At 40.7% G+C, this 25,742-nt stretch overlaps 1 protein-coding gene across 1 annotated transcript in view; it reads right to left on the minus strand.

Moving 5' to 3' along the window:
• Positions 1 to 25,742, minus strand: part of galnt9 (polypeptide N-acetylgalactosaminyltransferase 9) — a 129,975-nt gene that overhangs the window by 86,973 nt on the left and 17,260 nt on the right. Inside the window, exons 2-3 of the mRNA XM_036598955.1 lie at positions 17,479 to 17,659; positions 3,636 to 3,802 (exon numbers count right to left, since the gene is read on the minus strand). Coding sequence (XP_036454848.1) covers positions 3,636 to 3,802; positions 17,479 to 17,659 — 348 coding nt within the window. The remainder of the gene's footprint in view (positions 1 to 3,635; positions 3,803 to 17,478; positions 17,660 to 25,742) is intronic.

The raw sequence follows: 25,742 nt of genomic DNA on the forward strand, positions 1-25,742 counted from the left end.
AAATGGTCGTGTAAACAGCACACTCTGATGTCTTAGATCAGACTAAGGTCTAGAAATCTGATTAAGAAATCCTATAAAGACGCTGGATTTTAGCTCAGTAATCAGATTTTTCAGTGCATGTGAACTCTGACTCTGATTTCTTTCGGATTTTTCAGTCTGTGCATGCCCGAAAACAGATGGCGGTAGCGGAAATAAGCAGCAGCATACGCGTCCGAGTTGTGGGTCAGTTGAGTGCACTTCCAAATCAAGTCACAAGTCAGTTATGTATGAGTCCGTGTTGAATCGTGAGTCAGATTCTGAGTCAAGTTGCGAGTCTGTTAAGCAGCAGTCTAAGTCATGAGTCAGTTAATTACACATCCGAGTCATGAGTCCTAATTTAGTCATGAGTCACTTAAGCGCGCATCCAAGTTAAGTCGCAGGTCAGTTAAGCAGGATTCTGAGTCGAATCATGAGTCAGTAACATACATGTCCGAGTTGTGAGGCAGTAAAGTGTGAGTCCAAGATGAGTCATGAATTAGTTAAGCGTGAGTCCAGATTGAGAGTCAGTTATGCGTGAGTCTGAGTAGAGTCATGAGACAAGTGCCAGTCAAATCATGAGTCAGTTACGTACACGTGCGAGTTATGAGTCAGTCAAGCATGAATCTGAATTGAGTCAGTTAAGCGCCCGGTTCAGGTGCGAGTCGAGTCATAAGTCAGTTAAGCATTAAGTTAGTTAAGTCTCTAATGAAAAGAAATGACCAGGCGGTCAGTTTTAGGCCAGATTTAAATGAGCACATTAAATATGTATAAGTTTTAGTTTGGTTCCACAACATGTTTTGGTCCTCATTACAGGTCCAAAATAATGGAAACGGTGGCTTGTTTGGATCTGTGAGGGTTTTAGGATGCGACTGGTTGCCACGGTGAGCAGTGCAGGTGTGCACAGCAACAGCTAAAGCACCACAGAGACCAGAGCGCCTGCGATGGTTCAGTGGAGGACAAAAGATCACGCTGAGTTTTTCTGTGCTGTTTTTCTGCCTTTGGCTTTTTTTAGAGTGCATTACTGCACTGGAGACTTTCGACCCTCGAGTTTTGCTCTCTCTCTTCTGCTCTGCGTCTGGGTTTTCTTTCTGCTGCCCTTTCTTTTTGGAATATTTTCCTTTTTGCAGATGCAGCATTCACAAATGAAAATAAATAAATAAATGAATAAATAAATTCAGCCTTCATCTAAAGCCCGGGGATAAAGACAACGGTGCGCTTTCTATAGCAGCAGATATTGGACGCTAATGCACGAGCAAATGACTAAGCTAAGAAAATCGAAGTAGTTAAATGCTTAGCAAGGGTTTGTAATGTAGCAATAACGCGCCTGAGGGACACTAATCCTGTATTTGTGATACTTACACTGCATTTATCTGCATTCATTACAGGAAAGGCTCGGGAGAAAAGCGCATTAAAGCACATTCACGGCCCTGAGTCGGTGCTACATGTCTGATCTGACTGCTAACCTTGATAAAACATAGAAAGGAAAATTATAAAAGGAAAGTAGGACACGCATAAAAGACACCAGCATTCACAAACTACACACACAGGTTATATATACACACATTTATAAAACGGATAGTTCCGGTCCTAAAATCTGATTGGCTGACTGCATTTGAAGCCGTTGTAAAATCCACGGTATACCACGGCTGTGACGCCTCACAGTGACTGAACTCTGTATCACTGCGCCACGGCACGAAAAACCCTTCAGCTGTTAATAGATTAATCTTTGACTCTAACGCTGATCACATGGAGCACCGAGTGTCTGTTTAAACTGAGGGGCTGAAAACTTATTTTCTTATCTAGAACTAGGCTGGTCAGCTAGCTAACAGGCTAAAAGATAGAAAACATGCTAAACAGCTCCATCATTAATATCACAGGCTTGAATTAAAGTACTGACAACATGATTCACTGAAAAACTGCAGTATAAGGTCTAAAGAACGTCACCTGAATGTCTCACACACTTCAAATGTCCGAATCATATGTTCACTGTTATACAAAAAAAGATTTAAAAATCATGAAATGTCTGCAGTTTACAGTGATTAGTGACTGAACATTCTTCTCCTCATTCAGTGGTCAATGGCTGCCCAGCAACAATACCGTACTGTAAAGGAAATACCTTTCTTGGCGGAATACTTGTTTATGTCAGTTATTATTAATAATAGCTTAATTATCTAAAACAGTGTGCATTTTAATATATTTTATGTTGGCCGCCATTTTATAAAAGCGATAAGCCACTCGAGGCAGAGGGTTACAGTGATTTTATCACAGGGAACAGAGTTTTACTCCGCTTCGCATCCCTTCACAGTAAGCCACGGCCTCAAGTGACATTGCTTTCATATATATATATATATATATACACACACACACACATTCACATATAAAAATAATTACACACACACACACATTTTAGCAACCACCTGGGATACCATAGCAGCAGCCTACCAACACCTTAGCAACCAGCCTGGAATACCAAAGCGACGGCCTAGCAACACCTTAGCAGCCACCTAGTATACCACAGCAATGGCCTAGTAACACCTTAGCAACCCTAGAATGCCATAGTAGAAGCCTAGTGACACCATAGCAACCACCTAGTTTTTTCAATGCTGCTGTGCGTTTGAGTTAATGTGTAAAGAGCGTGATCTAAAAAATCTGAAAAATTAGAGATTTTAATAATTAGAATTGAGATTTTAATATTTATCTCACTAATATTTTTGAAAAAGAAAAAAAACAAACAGAAATGTCACGTCAGTGACGCTGTCATTACTCTGAATAAACAAATCAATAACAAGCTTAGAAAACTCTACACAAAACAGTACATTATACAACAAGCCTAGGTAGTAGTAGTAATAATAATAATAATAATAATAATAATAATACATTTTGTAAAATGTAAAAACTAGGTCAAATACCTCTACAGTAATGCTAACTTCTGATAGTATGTTTATAATAGTGTGTTGGCTCTAATCTAGCATGTTTAGCTAGTTCTAAATTGAATACATGAAAGTCATTCCATTTGTTTTATCTGAAGCTTGTAAGACACCATCATATATCTGATCTTGTATGTCTCAGTGTTACAGCAACTCTTTCAGCAATGAGTCCTTCAGAGCTGCTGCCGCTGTTTTACATTCCTAACAACTAACCGGAACACTGCTTAGGGTACAACTATTCACAGCCAGTGACGGATACAGAACTTCCAAAATATGTTTTTCTTTTGGTCACAGAACGTAATTGGTTGACTCTTCTGTCAGTTCCTGATTATGTTTGTAGTTAATCTAATGTGTAAGGCCTTCAGTCCAGCACCTGAACTCCCAACCAATAGGAGGGCTCGCTTGGGTGTATCTGCCTAGATACCACAGAGAAAACAATCCTGATTGGATTGTTGTTCTATTGGGGGTTTGAAGATTTCAACCCTTTTGTTCAAACCAAAACTTAAGAGCATTATTACAATACTTAGAGATTAAATATGGCAACCATGATGATTCTATTAAATAAAAATGAACTAAAAATTACAGACATGTAGTTTTATTTTTTAGCTCCCAGGACTCATTAGACCTTCTCGGAAGGCCTAGAAGGCTCTGAGGGTTCTCCACTGAGGGCAGAGTAATTAAAAATCTTACCGCTGTCGCTGTTGTCGTCCACCAGTATGATCTCCTTGAGCAGGTGGGCGGGGGTGTGGTTGACCACGCTGTGGACGGAGCGCAGGATGACGGACAGGGCTTCGTTCACAAAGATGAAAACCACAGAAATCTGGGGCAAGTCGTCAGGATACGACATCTGCCTACATCTGCAACAGAGAGAGAGGCAGCAGCTCTTCATTCATGCATTCAGTCTCATAATGAATGGTTCTTTAAAGAACCTACAGCAGTTTAGCCCCGCCCATTGAGCCTACAGCACTTTAGCCCCGCCCATTCAGCCTACAGCACTTTAGCCCCACCCATTGAGCCTACAGCACCTTAGCCCCACCCATTGAGCCTACAGCACCTTAGCCCCGCCCATTGAGCCTACAGCAGTTTAGTCACTCACACTGACACTATAAGGAGTGTTTCAGTCCAAATGTTTTCTGAATGGAGCAGAATACAGGGCAGCCAATCACAACATTCACGTATATCAGTCTGAAAGACGAAGTAAGAAACACAGCCTGTTTAATTCTAAGGAACAAAAAGACCTTATTTATCTCTATTTTTCTATCAGTCTCTAATTATTAAGGGTGTGGGTCAAACGTGGTTTTCCTCTGGACAGAGTAATCACTGAACACATACAGCCGCTCTGCTTCTATTGATTAGGTTTCCTCAGAACAGCGCTATGGCAACCGCATCTCTTGACCATGGATCGGAATCCGATTCCACATTGCTGTTTTTTCGACGACCTATTTAATGAGATAAAATAGAGCACCGGTGCGAAGGAGTCCGGAACACATTCATATTAAATGAAGGTTATTTATCTCGGCCCAGAACTAACCCAAATACACGGCTGGCCCTCTCATCAACAGCCACGCAAGAGGCTGTAATGCTGCAACGGCCACTTTAACACAAATACCAACCCTTTGCTTCCACTCATTGGCCACTTTATTAGAAACACCAACCTTTTGCTTCCACCAACTGGCCACTTTATTAGAAACACCTACCTTGTGCTTCTACTAACTGGCCATTTAATTAGCAACACCCACCTTGTGCTTCCGGCTAACTGGCCACTTTATTAGAAACACCAACGCTGTGCTTCCACTGACTGGCCACTTTATTGGAAAGACCTTGTGCTTCCACTAACTGGCCATTTTACTGGAAACACCCACCTTGTGCTACCAGTAACTGGCCACTTTATTGGAAACACCCACCTTGTGCTACCAGTAAATGGCCACTTTATTGGAATCACCTTGTGCTTTTACTCACTGGCAACTTTATTGGAAACATCTACCTTGTGCTTTTACTCACTGGCAACTTTATTGGAAACATCTACCTTGTGCTTCCACTCACTGTAGCTAAAAAAGAGGGTTTCTGATAAAGTGGCCGGTGAGTCTGTTATGTAGCTGGTGCTGTGTTGTGAGTCTGTGTTCTCCTGTTCCTGTAGAAACGCCGAGCGCTCCGGATGCCACAGGCCGCTGCTGTAATATGATGGAGGATTATAAGGCTCAGGCAAAGGTTACATCTCATAAAGCGTGATTAGAAAGTCTGTGCTGACATTTATGAGATGAAAATGTTCAGCGTTTTAATAATACTTGTTGCGTTCTGCGAATGAAAAAAGAAAAAAAAATTATACAAAAAGAGAGCAAATCAATAACATCTCTCGCTTTGTACGGACAGAGAGGTCAAAATACGGCCAGAAATGGATCAGCGGCGCTGAATATCTGTTTTGTACTTGAGCTCATCTCGCGCAACATCTGAATACAGACTAATAACAGTGTGCATGAATGATTTATCGGGTTTCCGTCACCGTGGAGGAACTGTAGTCTCTCTGGATGCAGTTTTCCTGGGTTAAAAATCAATATTTAACACGAGAACTGATCTACAAAGGTTTTCTCCTCTCCAGTCTTGTTCAGAAAAGCATCCACACAAAAGATCGGTGCTTTTTTCTTCACCATACACTGAACAGACTTTGACTCACACTGAACTGGAGTGACAGCAGGACAAGGTTTCTTGCTTTAAATGGTCTAAGCGGTCACTCAGGGTCAGCTGATCTAATATTTCATCAGTGTATTTATACATTTATACTAATTTGGGCCATATAAATACATAATCATGGGGTTTGTGGAATTTTTTGAGAGGAAAAATAAGATTTGATTTTCTTTTGAACTGAAAATGTAACGCTGGATATTTTGGGGCGAGAAATGTTCTAAGAAAAGTCTACATCAGATTCATGACGTGTTCTTAAACTGCAGAACTGCTCACACTTTGGTTCTCTAGAGTGTGTAGATTCGGTTCTTACCTACACGCTTAAAAACGATTCTTCAAGGGTTCTTTCGTAAAGAAAACGGTTCTAGATCTGACCACGAACACTCAAGGAACCCTTTACGTGGTAAAATAGTTCTTCAGATTGATTGTGAATGTGTTATTTATGGTTCTATACAGCATCAACAAGGGTTCTGCTATTGTAATGATGACAAGCTTGTGTACAGTAGCAGAGCCCTTTTTGGTGCTGTATAGAACCATATACAACACATTCTCCATCTTTCTGAAGAGCCATTTCACCATGCAGAGAACCATTTAAGCATGCAGATGGTTCTTTGAGTGTTCATGGTTTTAAACAGAGTGACTGTCTTTACTAAAGAACCCCTGCAGAACCATCTGTTTTAAGTGTGTACTGTAAGGGGTTCTATACGCTGTATGTTGCTGTGCTGTAATAAAATGTACCGACAGCTTTCTGACTTAATATGCAACTCCGGGTGGAACACGCAGAACGTTTATGCCAACGACATCTTATATTTCCCTCTCTGCTGACGCTGAGCTCCGCGCGGAGAGCTCCTCATCCTCCGGCACGGAAAACAGACCTTTTTATGATTTTCTAGAAATTGTGATGACTGTATCTGGAACAGGAGAGCAGCAGCCACACATACATAACAATTACAGAGAGAGAGAGAGAGAGAGAGAGAGAGAGAGAGAGAGAGAGAGAGAGAGAGAGAGAATGGAAAGAGGAGATGAAGAGAGCAGAGAGAGAGAGGAAGAGGGAGAATTATAGGGGGAGAGAGAATAGAGTGGGAGAAAGGGAGAGAGAGAGAGAGAGAGGGAGAGAGAGAGTGTAAGGGGGAATTGGAGAGATAGAAGAGAGATGACGAGAGTAGAGAAAGAGAGAAAAGAGAGGGAGAAATATAGAGAGAGGGGGAGAGAAAGAGAGAACAGAGCCGCGAGCGAGCGAGCGAGAGCGAGAGAGAGAGAGAGAGAGAGAGAGAGAGAGTGAGGGAGAAGACAGACGATAAGAGTAGAGAGAGAGGAAAGAGCAAGAGAGAGAGTGAGGGAGAATAGAGAGAGAGTGAAGGACAATAGACAGAGATAAAGAGAGAGTAGAGAAAGAGAAAAGAGAGAGGGAGATATACATAAATAGAAGGGGGAGAGAACGGAGTGAGAGAAAGAGAGGGACAGTAAGGTGGGAAGAGAGAGAGAGACAGTGTTCATTATAATCCACCACTTATTCTGTAATTTTTAGCTCTGGCTCCGCCCACTTCATCATGTGACCTTACAGTCTCTCACAATTGGCTCAAATGTTTCTGAATTAAAGGAAAAGCTCAGCAAAAGCCGAAAACCATATACAGAACATTCTCCACCAATCTGGAGAACCTTTCTCCACGCAAAGAACCATCTCTCTCTAGTCTCCCTCTCTCTCTCTCTAGTCTCCCTCTCTCTCTCTAGTCTCCCTCTCTCTCTCTCTAGTCTCCCTCATTCTCTCTCAGTCTAGTCTCCCTCTCTCTCTCTCTCTCTAGTCTCCCTCTCTCTCTCTCTCTAGTCTCCCTCTCTCTCTCTCTCTCTAGTCTCCCTCACTCTCTTTTTCTCTGTCTCTCTCTCTCTCTCTCTCACGCACACACACACACACACACTCTTCCTTCCTCCCTCTCTTTCTCTTTCTCTTCCTCTCTCTCACCCTCTCTGTCTCTGAAAGCAGATGGATCTCAGCATGACCTCCCTATTTCCCACCAGCAGCATCCTCACACTGTGTTTGTGTGTTAGTGTATGAGTGTGTGTTAGTGTTTCATGCGTGTGTTTGGATACGTGGTGTGTGTGTGTGTGTGTGTGTGTGTGTGTGTGTGTGTGCGCTAAGGTATTGCTAGGCCTTTGCTATGGAGTCTCAGGTGGTTGCTAAGGTATGGCTAGGCCTTTGCCATGTTGTTCCAAGTGGTTGCTAAGGTATTGCTAGACCTTTGCTATGTTGTTCCAGGTGGTTGCTAAGGTATTGCTAGGGCTTTGCTATGGTGTCCCAGGTGGTTGCTAAGGAAAATTGGAATAAAGAGGCTCAGGCGCCAGAACCTAACTACTGCACCATTTAAGGTGGAACAGGAAAACTGCAATGAGATTAAAGTAAAAAGTCAGATTTTGTTCCAGAGAACAGAAAAACAAAGCATCCTGCTACATATTGTGAAAATGCCTGCATGTATTGTGAGGCTATATGTCTGCCGTATCCTCCACCCTTAGCAAAGCTGCGTCTTTATAAAGCAAACGAATCCTGTCGCTATTTTTCATCTCAGTCTTTTTTTTTATGATGAAATAAACACACGCTGTCCCAGTGAAGCCTCTTTTGTGCTGCTGCCCAAAGCAGTGAGAAATTATCCCAGTTACAGTGACGGCAGAGGAAATGTCATTCAAAGGCGTTTTATAACTCTCCCTTAACACCATATAGTTTCAGCAAACAAAGCAGCCAAAGAGGCGTTTGATTGATAGGGGCTTTAACGCGGTGGTTTTTGTGCCGGCTCAGCGTGATGTTATTATTCTCCCTCCCGCTGATCCCCCTCCAGCCCCACCAACAGAAACCCCCATACTGCACACGCTGATTTATATGCAATGTGCATTTTCATAGAAAAGCTGCTCAAACATATATAAATACCAGCTCATGACTACGGACAGAAAAGCAGGAGGATGGAAGGTCATGAAATTTGAGAATAAATATATACACAGTACTGAGAAATCATTCATTTATATATACATATATATACACACACACACACTCCAACCTCGTCAGTCCACCTTGTAGATGTAAAGTCAGAGACAATAGCTCATCTGCTGCTGCACAGTTTGTGTTGGTCATCCTCTAGTCCTTCATCAGTGGTCACAGGACGCTGCCCACAGGACGCTGTTGGCTGGATATTTTTGGTTGGTGGACTATTCTCAGTCCAGCAGTGACACTGAGGTGTTTAAAAACTCCAGCAGCACTGCTGTGTCTGATCCACTCAGACCAGCACAACACACACTAACACACCACCAGTGTTACTGCAGTGCTGAGAATGATCCACCACCCAAATAGTACCTGCTCTGTGAGGGTCCGTGGGGGTCCTGACCACTGAAGAACAGGGTAACAGAGTATGCAGAGAAACAGATGGACTACAGTCTGTAACTGTAGAACTACAGAGCGAAACTTTGTGGTCAGTGGAGCCGATAAAATGGACAGTGAGTGTAGAAACACGGAGGTGGATTTTTTTTTGCTACGTTTATGTTAAATGCAATTACATAAACACTTGTTATATTTACATTAAATTTTCTTCTATTATAAATCTTTAGGTTCATGTCTGCGCTCCTGACTATTTTTCTGTTTGGTTCAATTATGAACAATTAAAAGTACATGTTTATTTGTAAGTTGCAGTGTGGAAACTCAATCTAACAATACAGGTCAAGTCAAAGTTTATTTATGTAGCGCTTTTTACAACAGGTGTGTCACAAAGCAGCTTTACAGAAATATCCAGGTCTGAGCCTCCATGAGCGTCGCCAATGGAGACAGTGGCGAGGAAAAACTCCCTAAGAGCAAAGAGGAAGAACCACTGAGAGGAACCAAGACTCAGAAGGGGAACCCATCCTCCTCTGGACCACACCGGATAGGAAACAGTAACCTCATAAAGAGCAAAATGAACAGAAAATAAAGTTTTAGCATTCGTACAAAATATTAAAATACAGAAAAGGGGAAAGTAGGTGAAGCAGTGGCTCTGATTAAAAGGTTCGAGTCTGTGCAGCAGCAGCATCAACTGGAGGGTCAGTTCATGTAGGTGAGGTTTGTACAGCAGGAAGCATCATGGTGGTCAATCTAATCTGTGTGACCAAACACAAAACAGCCACATTTTGACAGTAAAATGTGACTCAAATATATCAGAGGAAACAAACGAGTGATGGTTCTTGTGCTATTCGGTGAAGCTGTGCTGAATGAGGGTCAGATATCAAAGAGAAACGACCCTCATTTTCCAGATCCTTCCAGCCATCAAAGACCTTCAAACAATGACTCCCCACAGCAATTACACAGCAATTAAACACCGGACCTTCAGATGGTCAGCAGGTTGATCCTGACATGAAAGAGGATTTTGTCACCAAACATCTACAGTATTAACCGTAGTTAACCTTCTGGGGTCCACAAGCTCACCTGCATATCTAATTCTCTGTCTCTATATCTGTGTCTGTATCTTTGTGATGATCCAGCTCAGAAATCCAGTTCAAACACTTCCTGAATCTGTAGAGTCGCCCTTTCCATTCCATCTTATCTCGAGATCATACGAGACTCACATCCGGAGTTATGAGCCTATGAAGAGGGGCTGAGATACACGTCATCTGCCTCTCACCATGTGGAACTGGTGGATTCGTGTGTCTGTCTACATTCTGTGTGAAACTGACCAATGGACACTCAGGAAATCACTAAGGACTGACCATCACGCCGGAAACCCTTCATTCTTCATTCAGTCCACATCGGAGACTCATGTGAAACGGCGTGCAGAGAGTTTACAGCTGCTGAAGCTGCTGCAGCGGTTTTGGAAAGTAGTGATGAAGATAACGGAGCATTTAGATATGAAACATATGAGGATCATGAAATATGAAGAGCCTTTAGAGGAGAGTTTAAGAAGAGATGAACAGATCGAGAGAGAATCACCTCAGACCACAGAGTCCCAGAGGAAATCATCATCACTGTGTGTGTATTGGCGCTTCTTAAATTCTCCCTTAAAGGCTTTTCCATAAAACATGATACTCATATGTTTCAAACAGATACAAAAACAATGGATTTGATATGCAGGCGAGTTTGTGGACCCCAGAGGGTTAAAGGTGAATTTAAGAAAATACACAAAAATCGATAAAAACTCCCTCAGATCTCAGACGGTTAACATCAGCTACTGATGTACCGCATTTGTGGGCAGTAACTTGAATATGTATATTTAATAACATGATCCTGCTGCATCCTGCTCATACACACAATCAGGCTCAAACTCCAAACACGTTAAATAACGTCTTCTTCAACGCAAAGGGAACAATATGAAGATGCTAATTACGCTGATTCCTGATTTAGGTACATTATTGAAGTTCATTATAACATTCGTTGGTGTATATAATAGCAGGCCTCGGTGTTATTATGGGCTGTGAGCGTGGAAGTCAGTGATCTGAACGCTGGAATGGAAATGTGATCTCTTGTGGAGCATATGTCTGTTTACAGAGGCGTGAACAATCCTGTTTATCTGCAGTACAAACAGGAAGCATTACTGCCAGCACATGCACCAGTACACACGAGTACACACACGAGTACACACACCAACACACACACACACCAATACACGCACACCAATACACACCAGTACACACACGAATACACACACCAACACACACACCAACACACGCACCAACACACGCACCAACACACGCACACCAATACACACCAGTACACACACGAGTACACACACCAACACACACACACACCAACACACGCACACCAATACACGCCAGTACACACACGAGTACACACACCAACACACACACCAACACACGCACACCAATACACACCAGTACACACACGAGTACACACACCAACACACACACCAACACACGCACACCAATACACACCAGTACACACACGAGTACACACACCAACACACACACCAACACACGCACACCAATACACACCAGTACACACACGAGTACACACACCAACACACACACACACACACCAACACACGCACACCAATACACACCAGTACACACACGAATACACACACCAACACACACACCAACACACGCACACCAATACACACCAGTACACACACGAGTACACACACCAACACACACACCAACACACGCACACCAATACACACCAGTACACACACGAGTACACACACCAACACACACCAATACATACACCCCAATACACACGCACTAATACACACACGCACCAATACACACACACAAGTACACACACCAATACACACACACCAATATATGCACCAACACACGCACCAGTACACGCACCAATACACACCCCAATAAGCGCACACCAATACGCGCCCACCAATGCACACCACAATACACACACAGTGATGATGATGATGATTTCCTCTGGGACGTGGGGGAGGGGCAGGGTAGAAGGGTGGGACTTTTACTGTGTAAGCAACTGAACTGGAAACCTCCAGCACTGCACACTGTAAACCTCACTGAGCTTCTCTTCTTAAAGACTATTATTAATTTCCTCCTAAATGTTACAATATTATTTTTATTATTTTATCACTGCTCATCATTGTAGCATCTTAATACTCAAATGAATTTATACTCAAACGGAAAATGTAGTACATGCTGAATAATTCATACTAAATTCTCAATAATTCATAGTAGATACTGAAGAATTCATAATAGTGAATAATTCATAGCAGATGTTGAATTATTCATAGTAGATGCTGAATAATTCATAGTAGATGCTGAATTATTCATAGTAGATGTTGAATAATTCATAGTAGATGCTGAATAATTCATAGTAGATGCTGAATTATTCATAGTAGATGTTGAATAATTCATAGTAGATGCTGAATAATTCATAGTAGATGCTGAATTATTCATAGTAGATGTTGAATAATTCATAGTAGATGCTGAATTATTCATAGTAGATGTTGAATAATTCATAGATGCTGAATTATTCATAGTAGATGCTGAATTTTTAATTATAGATGTTGAATAATTCATAGTAGATGTTGAATTATTCATAGTAGATGTTGAATTATTCATAGTAGATGCTGAATTATTCATAGTAGATGCTGAATTATTCATAGTAGATGTTGAATAATTCATAGTAGATGCTGAATTATTCATAGTAGATGTTGAATTATTCATAGTAGATGCTGAATTATTCATAGTAGATGTTGAATAATTCATAGTAGATGCTGAATTATTCATAGTAGATGTTGAATTATTCATAGTAGATGTTGAATAATTCATAGTAGATGCTGAATTATTCATAGTAGATGTTGAATTATTCATAGTAGATGTTGAATTATTCATAGTAGATGCTGAATTATTCATAGTAGATGTTGAATTATATATAGTAGATGTTGAATAATTCATAGTAGATGCTGAATTATTCATAGTAGATGCTGAATTATTCATAGCAGATGCTGAATAATTCATAGTGGCGCAGAAGCTCATTTTACACTTAACTAACATTCAACTAAATATCTAAATGAGTCACCGTAAACTATAAACTCAAACCAAAACCTAAACTTAAACTGAATATTAGTTTTGACTTAAAAACCAACATATGTAAACAATATATAGAAAGATGCACGTAGTGTGATTCTTAAATATTACAACAATATTTAATGACTATAAAAAGCATTCTTCTTTTTCTTCCTCATATTACTTAGTTATTTAAACCCTTAAATTCAGATTTACTGGTGTTTTTCATCTTAAAATAAGATTAATTATGTTTGCAAAAGGAACAATAAACGTCAGTAATGTCTGCAAAAACTATAAACATTTCCAGAGATTGATTAAACTTTGTGGGCTTTTAATTTAATGACCAGTGAGTGGAAGCACAAGGTGTGTGTTTCCAATAAAGTGGCCAGTTAATGGAAGCACAAGGTGAGTGTTTCTAATAAAGTGGCCTGTGAGTGGATTAAGGAGGTGGACAGTGAAAGGAAATGTGAAGCGGCTCACTGAAAAGACGAGCGTGTACTGACCATTCAGACATGTTTCTGAGAATAATCAACAGCTTCAGTCAGCGAGGTTTCTTCTGAAAGGAAAGGTCAGCATTAACTATTCCAAGAAACTCACTCCGCTCTCGGCTGAACTCACACTTTTCCTCTTACCCGTCTGTTCTTTCACAGCAGTGAGAGCTCTGCGTCGACAATCCTCCTCCACACAACGTACAGCCCCACTTTCTAAATATAAAACCCATTATGGATGACCATTAATATTCCAGCACGGTTTCTCTGCCATTTTCCGAGAGTAAAAAGAAAAAAATCTGGACTTTTATTGAATTATTAACGTCTTCCATGTATCAACATGATCTGAGAAGTCAAAGCAGCTCCTCCTCGTTCTCTGTGTTCTCTCCATCGTTCTTGCTGCACTCTGACCTACCGACTCAGAGATCCTCATGTGTGAAACAGTGTAAAAGTGGAGGAAAGGGATTTTACCATCACACCATTCATTTATATTCTTTTTCCTTATGAACAACACAGCTTGAATCACATTAACAGGGCTGGGGACTCTTACTGTAACCCCGCTAAAGCTGAAATTACAGAATAAAGAGTATATAAACCAGCTTTAACCTCTTAAGGCCTCAAAGTACTTCTTGCGAAATGAAATTCTCGAGGGTTGTGCGAAGCCAAAAGTGCCTTACAAGCCCGCATACTTTCTGCGGTGTCGTTTTTCCTGTTACAGATACTCCACTAGGTGACGCTATGACATTTTAAGTTCAATCACTACTGAAAAGCCACTATATTACAGTTTTAACTATGGCGCTGTGTGAGTCCAGAATACTGCCACCATTTAAGGTGGAACGGGAAAATTCGAACATGAAGCGGGCGAATAGGGAGCCGACTTCAGCCTCATCCTCTTGTGAACCGAAATACAAGATAACGTATGTTTTGGTGCTTAGTGCTAGTTAGTACTACCGAATAATAGACTTACAGTGGATATAAAAAGTCTACACACCCAAGATGAATCATTTCAGATTAATTTCCACCTTCATTTGACCCATAATCTGTACAATTCCATTGAAAAACAAACTGAAATCATTTAGAGGGGGAAAATAAAAATAACAAAACTAAAATAATGTGGTTGCATAAGTGTGAACACCCTCTTATAATTGGGGATGTGGTTGTGTTCACAATTGGCCAATCACATTTAAACTCATGTTAAATAGCAGTCAGTACACAGCTGCTATCATTTAAAGTGGTTCAGATTAACCCCATATGAAGTTCAGCTGGTCTAGTAGGATTTTCTGACATTTTCTTAGCTGCATTTTCCAGCCAAAGCCACGGTCCGTAAAGAGCTTCTTACACATCAAAGGGATCTGATTGTTGAAAAGTATCAGTCAGGAGAAGGGTACAAAAAAAATTTCAAAGGCATTAGATACACCATGGAACACAGTGAAGACGGTCACCAAGAAGTGGAGTCAATTTGGCACAACAATGACATTACCAAGAACTGGACGTCCCTCAAAAATGGATGAAAAGACCGGAAGAAAATTGGTCCGGGCGGCTGCCGAGAGGCCTACAGGAACATGAAAGGAGCTGCAGGAATTTCTGGCGAGTACTGGTTGTGTAGTGCATGTGACGACAATCTCCCGTATTCTTCAGAAGTCTGGGCTGTGGGGTCGGGTGGCAAGACGGAAGCCTTTTCTAACAAAGCCCAGCCATCCAAGCCCGGCTATGTTTTCGCCAAAACCCACATCAAGTCTGCCAAAAGTATGTGGGAAAACGTGTTACGGTCTGATGAGACCAAGGTTGAATTTTTTGGCCATAATTCCAAGAAGTATGTTTAGTGCCAAGCCAACACTGCGCATCACCAAAAGAACACCATACCCACAGTGAAGCATTGTGGAGGAGTTCCGTGGAGTTCGCCCAGCTGCCATGCGGCGTCACGGCAAACTAAGTCTCCGCCGACATCTGCAGTTGTTCGTTTTCTCCACAATTAAATCATGTTGTTCACTGAAGCCAGGCGAACATCGTCTCCGCAAGAACTACGCTGAGGCCTTTAGAGTGTACTCGGACTGTGCCTGGCTACCTTGAACTGTGCCTGAGCATGAACGCACACCATCGTCCTCATGATGTGACTTCTTGTGTTGAGTTCGCACAGCACAGCGTAGTTCATGACTGTACTTAGTTTGTGGCTTATTTGGAGCCGTTTTGGGTGCTGAGACACGCCCCCTCACACGCCTTAGAGATTTATCGATTAAGCAACGCCGTGATTTTCTGTTAATCGTGCTGCAGCTGATGTTGAAGGAAGAATTTGCAGCTTTACTCGCCGACTACAACTCGTACTCTTCAATAAGGTGAGAAGCAGCTCCATTATCAACTCAAACATCCTCAAATGAACTAAAAACTGAGACAGTCGCATCACTGACGTCATGTTCTAGTTCCATGCTTGGGCAGTTAGCGGTCACGCTAGATGCGTACTGTGCCCGAGTCCAACTGAACCACATCCGAGCTCATCTCTTCAAGTGGCAGCACGGTACAGAGCGATCACACTGGTCAAACAAGCTGGACTTTGAGGCTCAAACATACTCGGGTACAGTATGGATCATCTACGCCAGCGGTCGGCAACATGTGTCTCCGGAGCTGCATGAGGCTCTTTTACTGCCCTGTTGCTCCAAAGCTGAATTAGATTTGTAGGTAAAAATAAAATAATCCTCCTTTACAGTAAAATAAAGCTCTGCTGATCGTTCAACACAGTTTAACAATAAATGGTCTTAAACTCTGGAGTTAATGTAGAACTGCTAATTCACTCTTTAACCCTGAAGATCAGCGCAGACTGCTGGTCACCATAGCAACACAGACCACAGTCTCGCCTAGCTAGTAGCTAACGAAACGGCAAAGAGAGAGATTTAAGATGAACATCGATAATAACTTGTGATGCTGAAGTCAGTTTCTCATTCGCCAGCTCAAATTCTCCTGTTCCACCTTAAATGGTGCAGCAGTTACATTCTGGAACCTCAGGCTCTGTTCAAGGTGGAACAGGAAAATTCAAACAAGAAGCTGGCGAATGAGAAGCGACTTCAGCCTCGTAAAAAGTCGAACGTTGAGAGACATTTTACAAGAAACTGTTCTACTTTTGAGGAAAAGTTTCCTGCTGGAGATGTGAGAAAAGCAGCTGTAGCTGAGCTAAAGATTAAAGCAGAGTAAAGTGAGTCTGAGTTTTTATTTATATTATATTTTTTATCCTATACCAGCATCAGCACAGACTGAGACACATTTACAGCCAAGATGGTAAAATGGACATAAATTCTTGTGGCTTTTTATTAGACAGACAAAATGGCTCTTCTTAACATTATAGCAGATATTAAATCAGTTATAGCAGTTACTGAATAAATTATAGTAGATACTTAATCATTTATAGCAGTTACTGACTAATTTATAGCAGATATTAAATCAGTTATAGTAGCTACTGAATCATTTATGGTAGATATGTAATCATTTAAAATAGCTACTAAATAATTTATAGTAGAAATTTAATCATTTATAGCAGTTACTGACTAATTTATAACAGATATTAAATCAGTTACAGCAGTTACTGAATAAATTAAAGTAAATATTAAATCAATTATAGCATTTATTGAACAATTTATAACAGATATTAAATCATTTCTAGTCAGAGCTGAATAATAAGATGATCAGATAATGGAGTGGATGTATGATGCATCTGATGATGCGCCTGATAACGCGTCTGATGATGCGTCTGATGATGCGTCTGCAGGCCGCTGTGGGTGCAGGTCTACCGTAGCGCTGCCGCTGCTGCTCTGCAGGATGAATGCGCTCTATTCTCGTTCAAGGACAGAGTGTGTTTTTTCTGCAGTGTGAAAAACAGCAGGACTTACTTTTTGGGCCTGTAGTCCGGAATGTTCCTGTCCAGTGAGATGCGGTCACTGAGCTGGGCGTTGTAGCCGTATTCCTCGTATTTCCCCTCGGCCTCCCGACTGTCCTCCCCCAGAGTGGCAGCTGCTCCGCCCTGACCGAGCCCACCCGGACCCTCCACCAGACCCATCGGCTTAGCCAGACCTGAAACAGAGAGAACGACCATAAAGATGAGTACTGAACTCCTGTGTGTTGGAGCTGAACAGGAAAAGGAAATCAAAATATTACTGATACACTGCAAACAATAACAGTTTATATTACTATTAAGTTTTAGCAAATTTATTTTTAATCAGTCTGAAATTTTTACTCAAACTAACTTCTGATCCCGAAATACTTGAAATCTAACATAAATTAACAGTTTACTTAAGTTAAAATTAGATTGTAGAGATAACTGAAGTTAATTTACTCAGAAAAGTGCAGTTTGTTTCCTAAAATTTCCTTTTGCTATTAGTGTTGAGCTTGATAAGAGAAATTTCTTGTTCTCTTTTGATGCAGCTGTAAACTTTTTAATGCAGACTGTGTGCATCAGTTTCTACACTGAAAACTGGAAAAGTTTATATTTACAAAAAAAACTGAGAATGCGACAGCCTCACATTTTTCAAAATATCTCATTTCAAATGAAACCCACACATGTATTTTAACTTAAGCAAACTGTTAATTCGAAAATAAAGCATTACAAGAATTTTCAAGTTCAGGAAAAAAAAATTAATAGTTCTAAGTAATATTTGCTACAAATTTGCAAATATTTGCTATTTGGTTAAATTTCTCCTTTGAAAAGTTTCTCTACACACTGTAAAAATGGCTCATCAGATCAATCTAAAAAATTAATTAGCTTTATTCAGCTAAATAAATACTCTGAATGATTCTTTCCATCAGTGTCACTTTTGAGTTGAACAAAAGTGGTTCTATTGCTTGTTACCACATGAGGTCATTATTCTAGTTTAATCTGATGACCTGTTTTTACAGTGTAGTTTACTATATTCATTTATAGTATGTGTACAGTTTTCAGGCAGATCTTTGCAGTAAAAGCTGTTTTGATAAACATTTTAGAGCTCAGGTATGTTTTACAGTATCCAAATAATTAGAATTTCATTAAAGTAAAATGAGCTTCAGCCTCCAGGTCAAAAATCCATCATTATGACTTGTTTGTGTGTGTTGCGCTGGTCTGAGTGGATCAGGCACAGCAGTGCTGCTGGAGTTTTTAAACACCTCAGTGTCACTGCTGGACTGAGAATAGTCCACCAACCAACAATATCCAGCCAACAGCGTCCTGTGGGCAGCGTCCTGTGACCACTGATGAAGGACTAGAGGATGACCAACACAAACTGTGCAGCAGCAGATGAGCTATCGTCTCTGACTTTACATCTACAAGGTGGACTGACAAGGTAGGAGTGTCTAATAGAGTGGACAGTGAGTGGACACAGTGTTTAACTCCAGCAGCACTGCTGTGTCTGATCCACTCGTACCAGCGCAACACACACTAACACACCACCACCATGCAGAGAAACAGATGGACTACAGTCTGTAACTGTAGAACTACAAAGTGCACCTATATAGTAAGTGGAGCAGATAAAATGGGTGAGTGTAGAAACAAGGAGGTGGTCATAATGATATGCCTGATCGGTGTATACACATACACACACACAAATGACCATTCCTTTCCTTTTGAATATCCAGGATGAGTAAAAGACAGCGGTGAAGGACCTGACTCACGATGCAGAGCCTTTGAATATTTTTTTCCTTTCTAAGCAGCTGTCATCCAATTTCACGACTGGAGATTTGAATCTCATGGACGTTCTTTCTTTTCTAAAGTACAGGACAGTGAAAAGAACAGAGCCATTACAAATTCTCTTTCATTTTGACATTTAAAGTAGCAAAGTGGGTACGTGCACATGGACTTATTAAAGATGGGAGATAAAAACATTATCAATCACTACACGGCGAGAAAAGGAGATCGAAGGACTGCAGTCTCAGACCTGTGAGCTAAAAATGTTCACTCTCAATATTCAGGGCCTACTGACTGAAGTGTATTGTGTTCAAGATCTATAAAACATAACTATGCGCTTGAATATCGTCTTACTCTCCATCTCTTGTGGCCTTCTGGATAGAGTTATTCATAATACCTACATTTAGAGTCGGTTATTCATTCAGCCTAATGAGAAACTGTAGAACAGACTCGGTTTATATCACAATACCTACATTTAGAGTCGGTTATTCATTCAGCCTAATGAGAAACTGTAGAACAGACTCAGTTTATATCACAATACCTACATTTAGAGTCAGTTATTCATTCAGCCTAATGAGAAACTGTAGAACAGACTCGGTTTATATCACAATACCTACATTTAGAGTCGGTTATTCATTCAGCCTAATGAGAAACTGTAGAACAGACTCGGTTTATATCACAATACCTACATTTAGAGTCAGTTATTCATTCAGCCTAATGAGAAACTGTAGAACAGACTCAGTTTATATCACAATACCTACATTTAGAGTCAGTTATTCATTCAGCCTAATGAGAAACTGTAGAACAGACTCGGTTTATATCACAATACCTACATTTAGAGTCAGTTATTCATTCAGCCTAATGAGAAACTGTAGAACAGACTCAGTTTATATCACAATACCTACATTTAGAGTCAGTTATTCATTCAGCCTAATGAGAAACTGTAGAACAGACTCAGTTTATATCACAATACCTACATTTAGAGTCAGTTATTCATTCAGCCTAATGAGAAACTGTAGAACAGACTCAGTTTATATCACAATACCTACATTTAGAGTCGGTTATTCATTTCAAATTATTTCTATTTTGTATGTGTGTGAAAGGTAGCACTGTTAGGGTGTAACAGCTGATTTGGAAATCATCACCAGCACAAATTTTCAGTGTTAACTGGCTGAATGTGTTGAAAAAGCTCCACAGTGCTAAAATTATAGCAAGTTATCAAAGTCTAAACAAATTATACTGAAACAGGTTCAGCTATTAAACTGATGAAGTACATATCTGAACAATCCAAAGAACCACGATTACAAAAACGTTGGACGGTGTGTGAAACTCTTAATAAAAACAGAAAGCAGTGATCAAATTCTGTTCTGAAAGCAGTACAAAAACACAATACACAACGTTGTGCCTTATGAACTTCAGTTTTTTTGTAAATACATGCTCGTTACAAATTTGCCGCTGCAACACCTTCCAGAAAAGTTAGACAGGAGCACGTTTACCCCTGTGTTACATCACCTTTCCTTCAGCACTTCATAACCGTTTGGGGACTGAAAACTGACCCTGTTTTGAAAACTAAACTCTTTGCTACTCTTCTGTTAAACGAGTCTTCAGCTGCGCAACCATACAGGGCCATCACTGTTGTATTCGGCACGTTTACAATGTGATTTTAGTTCTGGACTGCAGGTAGGTCAGTTTAGCACCTTGACTCTCTGTTTACGCCGCCATGCTGCTGTAACCTGAGCAGGATGTTTCTTGGTGAGTCATGTTGAAATAAACATAGAAATCCCTGAAAAAGACGGCATCTAAAAGGCAGCATATGTTGCTCCAAAATGTGTTCAGGTGTTAATGGTGCTTTCACAGATGTGCAGGTTACCCACTAATACCTCCCCCAACATCACGACAGATGCTGGATTTAGAACTTTATGCCAGTAACAATCTGGATGGCCCAGAGAACACAACGGCCATTATTTCCCTAAACAATCTGAATGGTTGACTCGAACACAATACACGTTTCCACTAAGCGTCAGTCCAGTTCTGATGAGCCCGAGCCCAAAGAAGTCGGCGGTGTTTCTGGACATTGTTGCTATGTGACTTCCACTGTGCAGAGTACAGTCTTAACCTGCATCTGCAATGGACTGTGTTTATTAAAGTGTTCCCGAGCCCATGTGGTGATCTCCATCAAAGAAACATGTCAGTTTTTAATGCAATCTGAGGGGTCAAAGGTCAGGGGCACTCAGTTGTGGTTCTCAGCCTTTTCCTTTATGCACAGGGATTTCTCCAGATGCCCTCAATCTTTAGATGATACTGAATAATTCATAGTAGTTACCGAGTAATTCACAGCAGATACTGAATGATTCGCAGTAGATACTGAATGACTCATAGTAGATAATGAATCATTCATAGATACTGAATGACTCATAGTAGATAATGAATCATTCATAGATACTGAATGATTCATAGCACATACTGGATTAATCATAGTACATACTGAATTGTTCATAGTAGTTACTGAATAATTCATATTAGTTGCTGAATAATTCATAGTAGATGTTGAATAATTAATAGTAGATGTTGAATAGCCTATAGTCATTACTGAATAATTCATACTAGATACCGTATAAGTCATTGTAGTCACTGAATCATTCATAGCAGATACTCCATAATCCATAGTAAATACTGAATAATTTGTATTATTAACTGAAAGGTTGTTTGGGGGAGATAAAGTCTGGAATGTGAGTTAGTATTGTGGGTTTTATTATATTTTGTTCTCGTAATTTTGTATTATATAATGTCTTTTTAATATTACTCATATGTTTACCTGCCCAGGACTGGATATAAATCACCTATTTAGTTAAACCTGGTGCAAAGCACGTCTTCTCTTTTGAGATGAATGCATTTTGTGTGGTCTCTGTCAAAGTAAACATAATAAACATAAACAATAATATGTTTTAAGACAGATAAGATTTAAAATGAGTAAGTGAGCACAGTAAGACTGCAGTTTGAGGGGATAAGGAATCAGGCCAGATGGAATGGGACTGAGAGTGAGGCCTTTGGATCCGACTCCAGCTGCATGCTCAGCTTTCGGAGTCTCAGATCTGAAGCCCTGCTAGAGACACACGACTGACAAGCTGCAGAAACACTTCGCTCACGCCGTCACGACTTAGTCTGGCTTTAGACGCTGAAACATTCAAGCAGCTCCACCATAGCTGCTGGAAACTTGCATGAAAGTAAATTTCACTTGCATTGCGTTATGTAAAGCCTCCTGCAATCCACTAGAAACCCTGAAACACGGTAGAAACAGCTGCGAACGGCTCAACTTCGGGAACCAGGTTTAATGAAACAGCCAATAAGATAATGTAGCACAATAATAATAATAATAATGTCAAACGATATGATTTCAACCTAATGACATCGATCAGCACAACGTGGTCTACCGGACAGTTACTGAACGTTCGTTTTTGTGGACAGTTCAACCATCGTCACGCCTCCCTTCGGTTCTGTAGTCCTCACGCCCAGCAACACCAGTACTTAGACGAACTCCAACCCCCAGAATTCTCCTGAGGATCATGTGACTCACCTCGTCTACAGCATCACAAGCCATGGTCACGCTCATCATTACTGTGTTGAGTATTAAATGGTTACACCTGAATATAATCACCACCAACCCATATAACCTGTTTGCTCTAGACTTTCTTTGTGAGTTTTGCTGCAGTTTGACTGAGTGTACACAGGGTTACTTTCCCTGTTTGCCTTATTTGACTCTCTGTATTCTTTGAGTCTGTTTTTGGTCTTTTCTTGTCTGCTTTGTTTTTGATCACCTGGTTTTGACCCCTGCTCGTTTTTTTTGATTACTCTTCCGACGTCCCTTCTGACAGGTTTACGCTTGTCTCTGTTTTTGACCTCTCTTGTTGTATGACCACATTTCTGGTTCACTCTTTTGACATTAAAGTCTCAGAACTTTGTTTTTTTCTGCAAGTGTCTGACTCTGAGCTGTTTACCCTTGAAAACCTTGATGCTGTATTAAACTGCTGTTTATTAGTTGTTGCCATAGAATAATATATTCTCAAATATTGAATGCATTTGTTTAACCTCTTGGAGCGTGGAGCTGTATATGCATCCACACTTCAATTCTCCTTTCATATACCTACAGAACTTCCATGAAACTACCTGTCTGAACCTTTGATAATACCACTCAGTGACATCAGCCTACTGATCACAACTGACAGAATGAGGTCCTCCTAATGGTCAATACACTGGTCAACATAGATAGAGACAGATGATAGCAACACTATAGAATCCCTAGTGGTTGCTAGGGTGTTGCTAAGCAGTTGCTATCCCAGGTGGTTGCTAGCGGGTTGCTATGTTATCCCAAATAGTTGCTGGGATGTTGCATTGTAGTTGTATGGTATCCCAGGTGATTGCTAGCATGTTGGTAGATGCATGCTATGGTATCCCAGGAGTTCACTAGTGTGTTGCTAGGTGGTTGCTAGGGAATCCCAAATAGTTGCTAGGATGTTGCTATGCGGTTGTATGGTACCCCAGGTGGTTGCTAGGTGTTGCTATGTGGTTGTGTGGTATCCCAGGTGGTTGCAATTGTGTTGCTAGGTGGTTGCCATGGTATCCTAGGTGGTTGCTATGATGTCCAACCAAAAAGCTGCACAGAGCACACCATTCCCAATCATACCGAACATTCTGGTGGTAAAACAGTGTCCATATCTCAAAAACTGCCTGACGAGTTTGCGGACAAAAATCAGACAGAAAAAATAATAAATGTGAAGAATACAAATCAGATAACAATAGTTATGCGCCTTGCTTTGCAATGCATAATCACCAATAAAAAACATGAAAACTGGAAACTAAAGGGTTAAAAACTGAAAACTGTTTCCAGCCTTGCCCTCCAGGGACTGAGATTTCTCCAGATTCCCTCAATCTTTTCATAATATTATGTACGGTTGATGGTAAAAGACCTAAATTCTTGCAATCTTCCATTAAAAAAATGTTCTTTTTGAACTGTTTGACAATCCTTTTGCCAAGTTTGGCATAAAGTGTTAAGTCATGTACACACCCAGAGAAAAATATCCCCACTGTAGTAACTTTACAGGACAGGGCAAAAACACTATCAATATAAATTAATGTACAGACATTTTGTTCCAAGCAGTTTTGGTGTATTTCTGTTGGTCCGTTCACCATGAAAATTCCACACACTATAAAGAACACCTGCTGTGCTAGAAAATTAAAAATCAGAAAAAATGGAAATACATGTTTTTCTTGGGCCAGCGACAAATATAAAATCACTGCAGTCTATAAAAACTGAACAACACACTTCTTTTTCCTCCAGGGTGAACAGTTAGCTGCTGTTTAAACCCCTCTGCTTTAAAACTCTCCCTCTTTCTCTCTCTATACCATCATCTTCCCCTAGACTCTCTCCCTCTGTACACTCTCTTCTTTCTGTCTCTCTCACTTGCTTCCCCTTTTTCTTCCCCCGTCTGTGTATACTCCATACTCTCTATACTGTCTCTCTCGTCTTTTTCTAGACTCTCTTCACGCTCTCTTCTTTCTCTCACTTTTTATCTCTCCCTCTCTTTCCTGTCTGTGTATACTCTCTCTCTCATCTTTGTCTTTCTCCTTACCTCTCTCTCTTTCTCTCTCTCTTTCCCCCTTTTCTCCTCTCTCAGCCATCAGAGCAGATCACCCCCCAGTAAACTGTAGTGATGAGTCAGCAGCTCTGAGTCGGATTCTGTAACAAACAGAAATGACTCTCCAGGGTTTTTCTCAGAGCTCGCTCTCTCTCTCTCTCTCCCTCCCTTTCCCTCTGATCCTCTCTCGCTCTCTCTGTCTCTCTCCCTCTCTCTCTCTGTGTATCTCTCTCTCCCTCTTCTGCAGTGAGTTTATTAGCCTCTAAGCTCAGGTTGCTCCGTCGGCACAATCAGGACCCTCCAAACTGCTCTACACATCACACAAACACGGGACTGGAACCACACCGGAGAATCTGGAACAAAATGTGGGCTTTTCTTTCTGCGCATCACTTCTTTCACAAGAAAAACTCATCATTTTTTTTTAACAGAATAACAATATTTCACAATATTGTTACGAATATTTATATTTAAAATATTGCGAATATTTATATTTACAATATTAAAGTTATTATTTACGTTAAGTGAACATTCCATGATAAACAAACTGGATTTGAACCTAACATCTTTGCACTAACATGCATTAGAAGGTAAAACTTTCCATTACAGTCCCCTAAGTTCTAAGTAATAGCTAAGTGTTACCTTGTTGATATCTAGAACTTAAGAAACTGTAAAGAAAGCACTACTGAAACTCTGGTAAAGGTTTAAAGTGAAGACAGACGAGCTGTTTCTTTAAGAGTTGGTTCCTCTCTGTGTCTCAGTAATGGACACGCTTGTCCAGACTGTGTCATTACTCTAATAGGCTGTTCTCTTATTCGTCCTTGAAAAGAACCGTATGAACGTCCTGCTGCGAGTGATTTAATCCTCAGGG

The sequence above is a fragment of the Colossoma macropomum genome, unplaced genomic scaffold (genome assembly GCF_904425465.1).
Source record: "Colossoma macropomum unplaced genomic scaffold, Colossoma_macropomum, whole genome shotgun sequence".
NCBI lineage: Eukaryota > Metazoa > Chordata > Actinopteri > Characiformes > Serrasalmidae > Colossoma > Colossoma macropomum.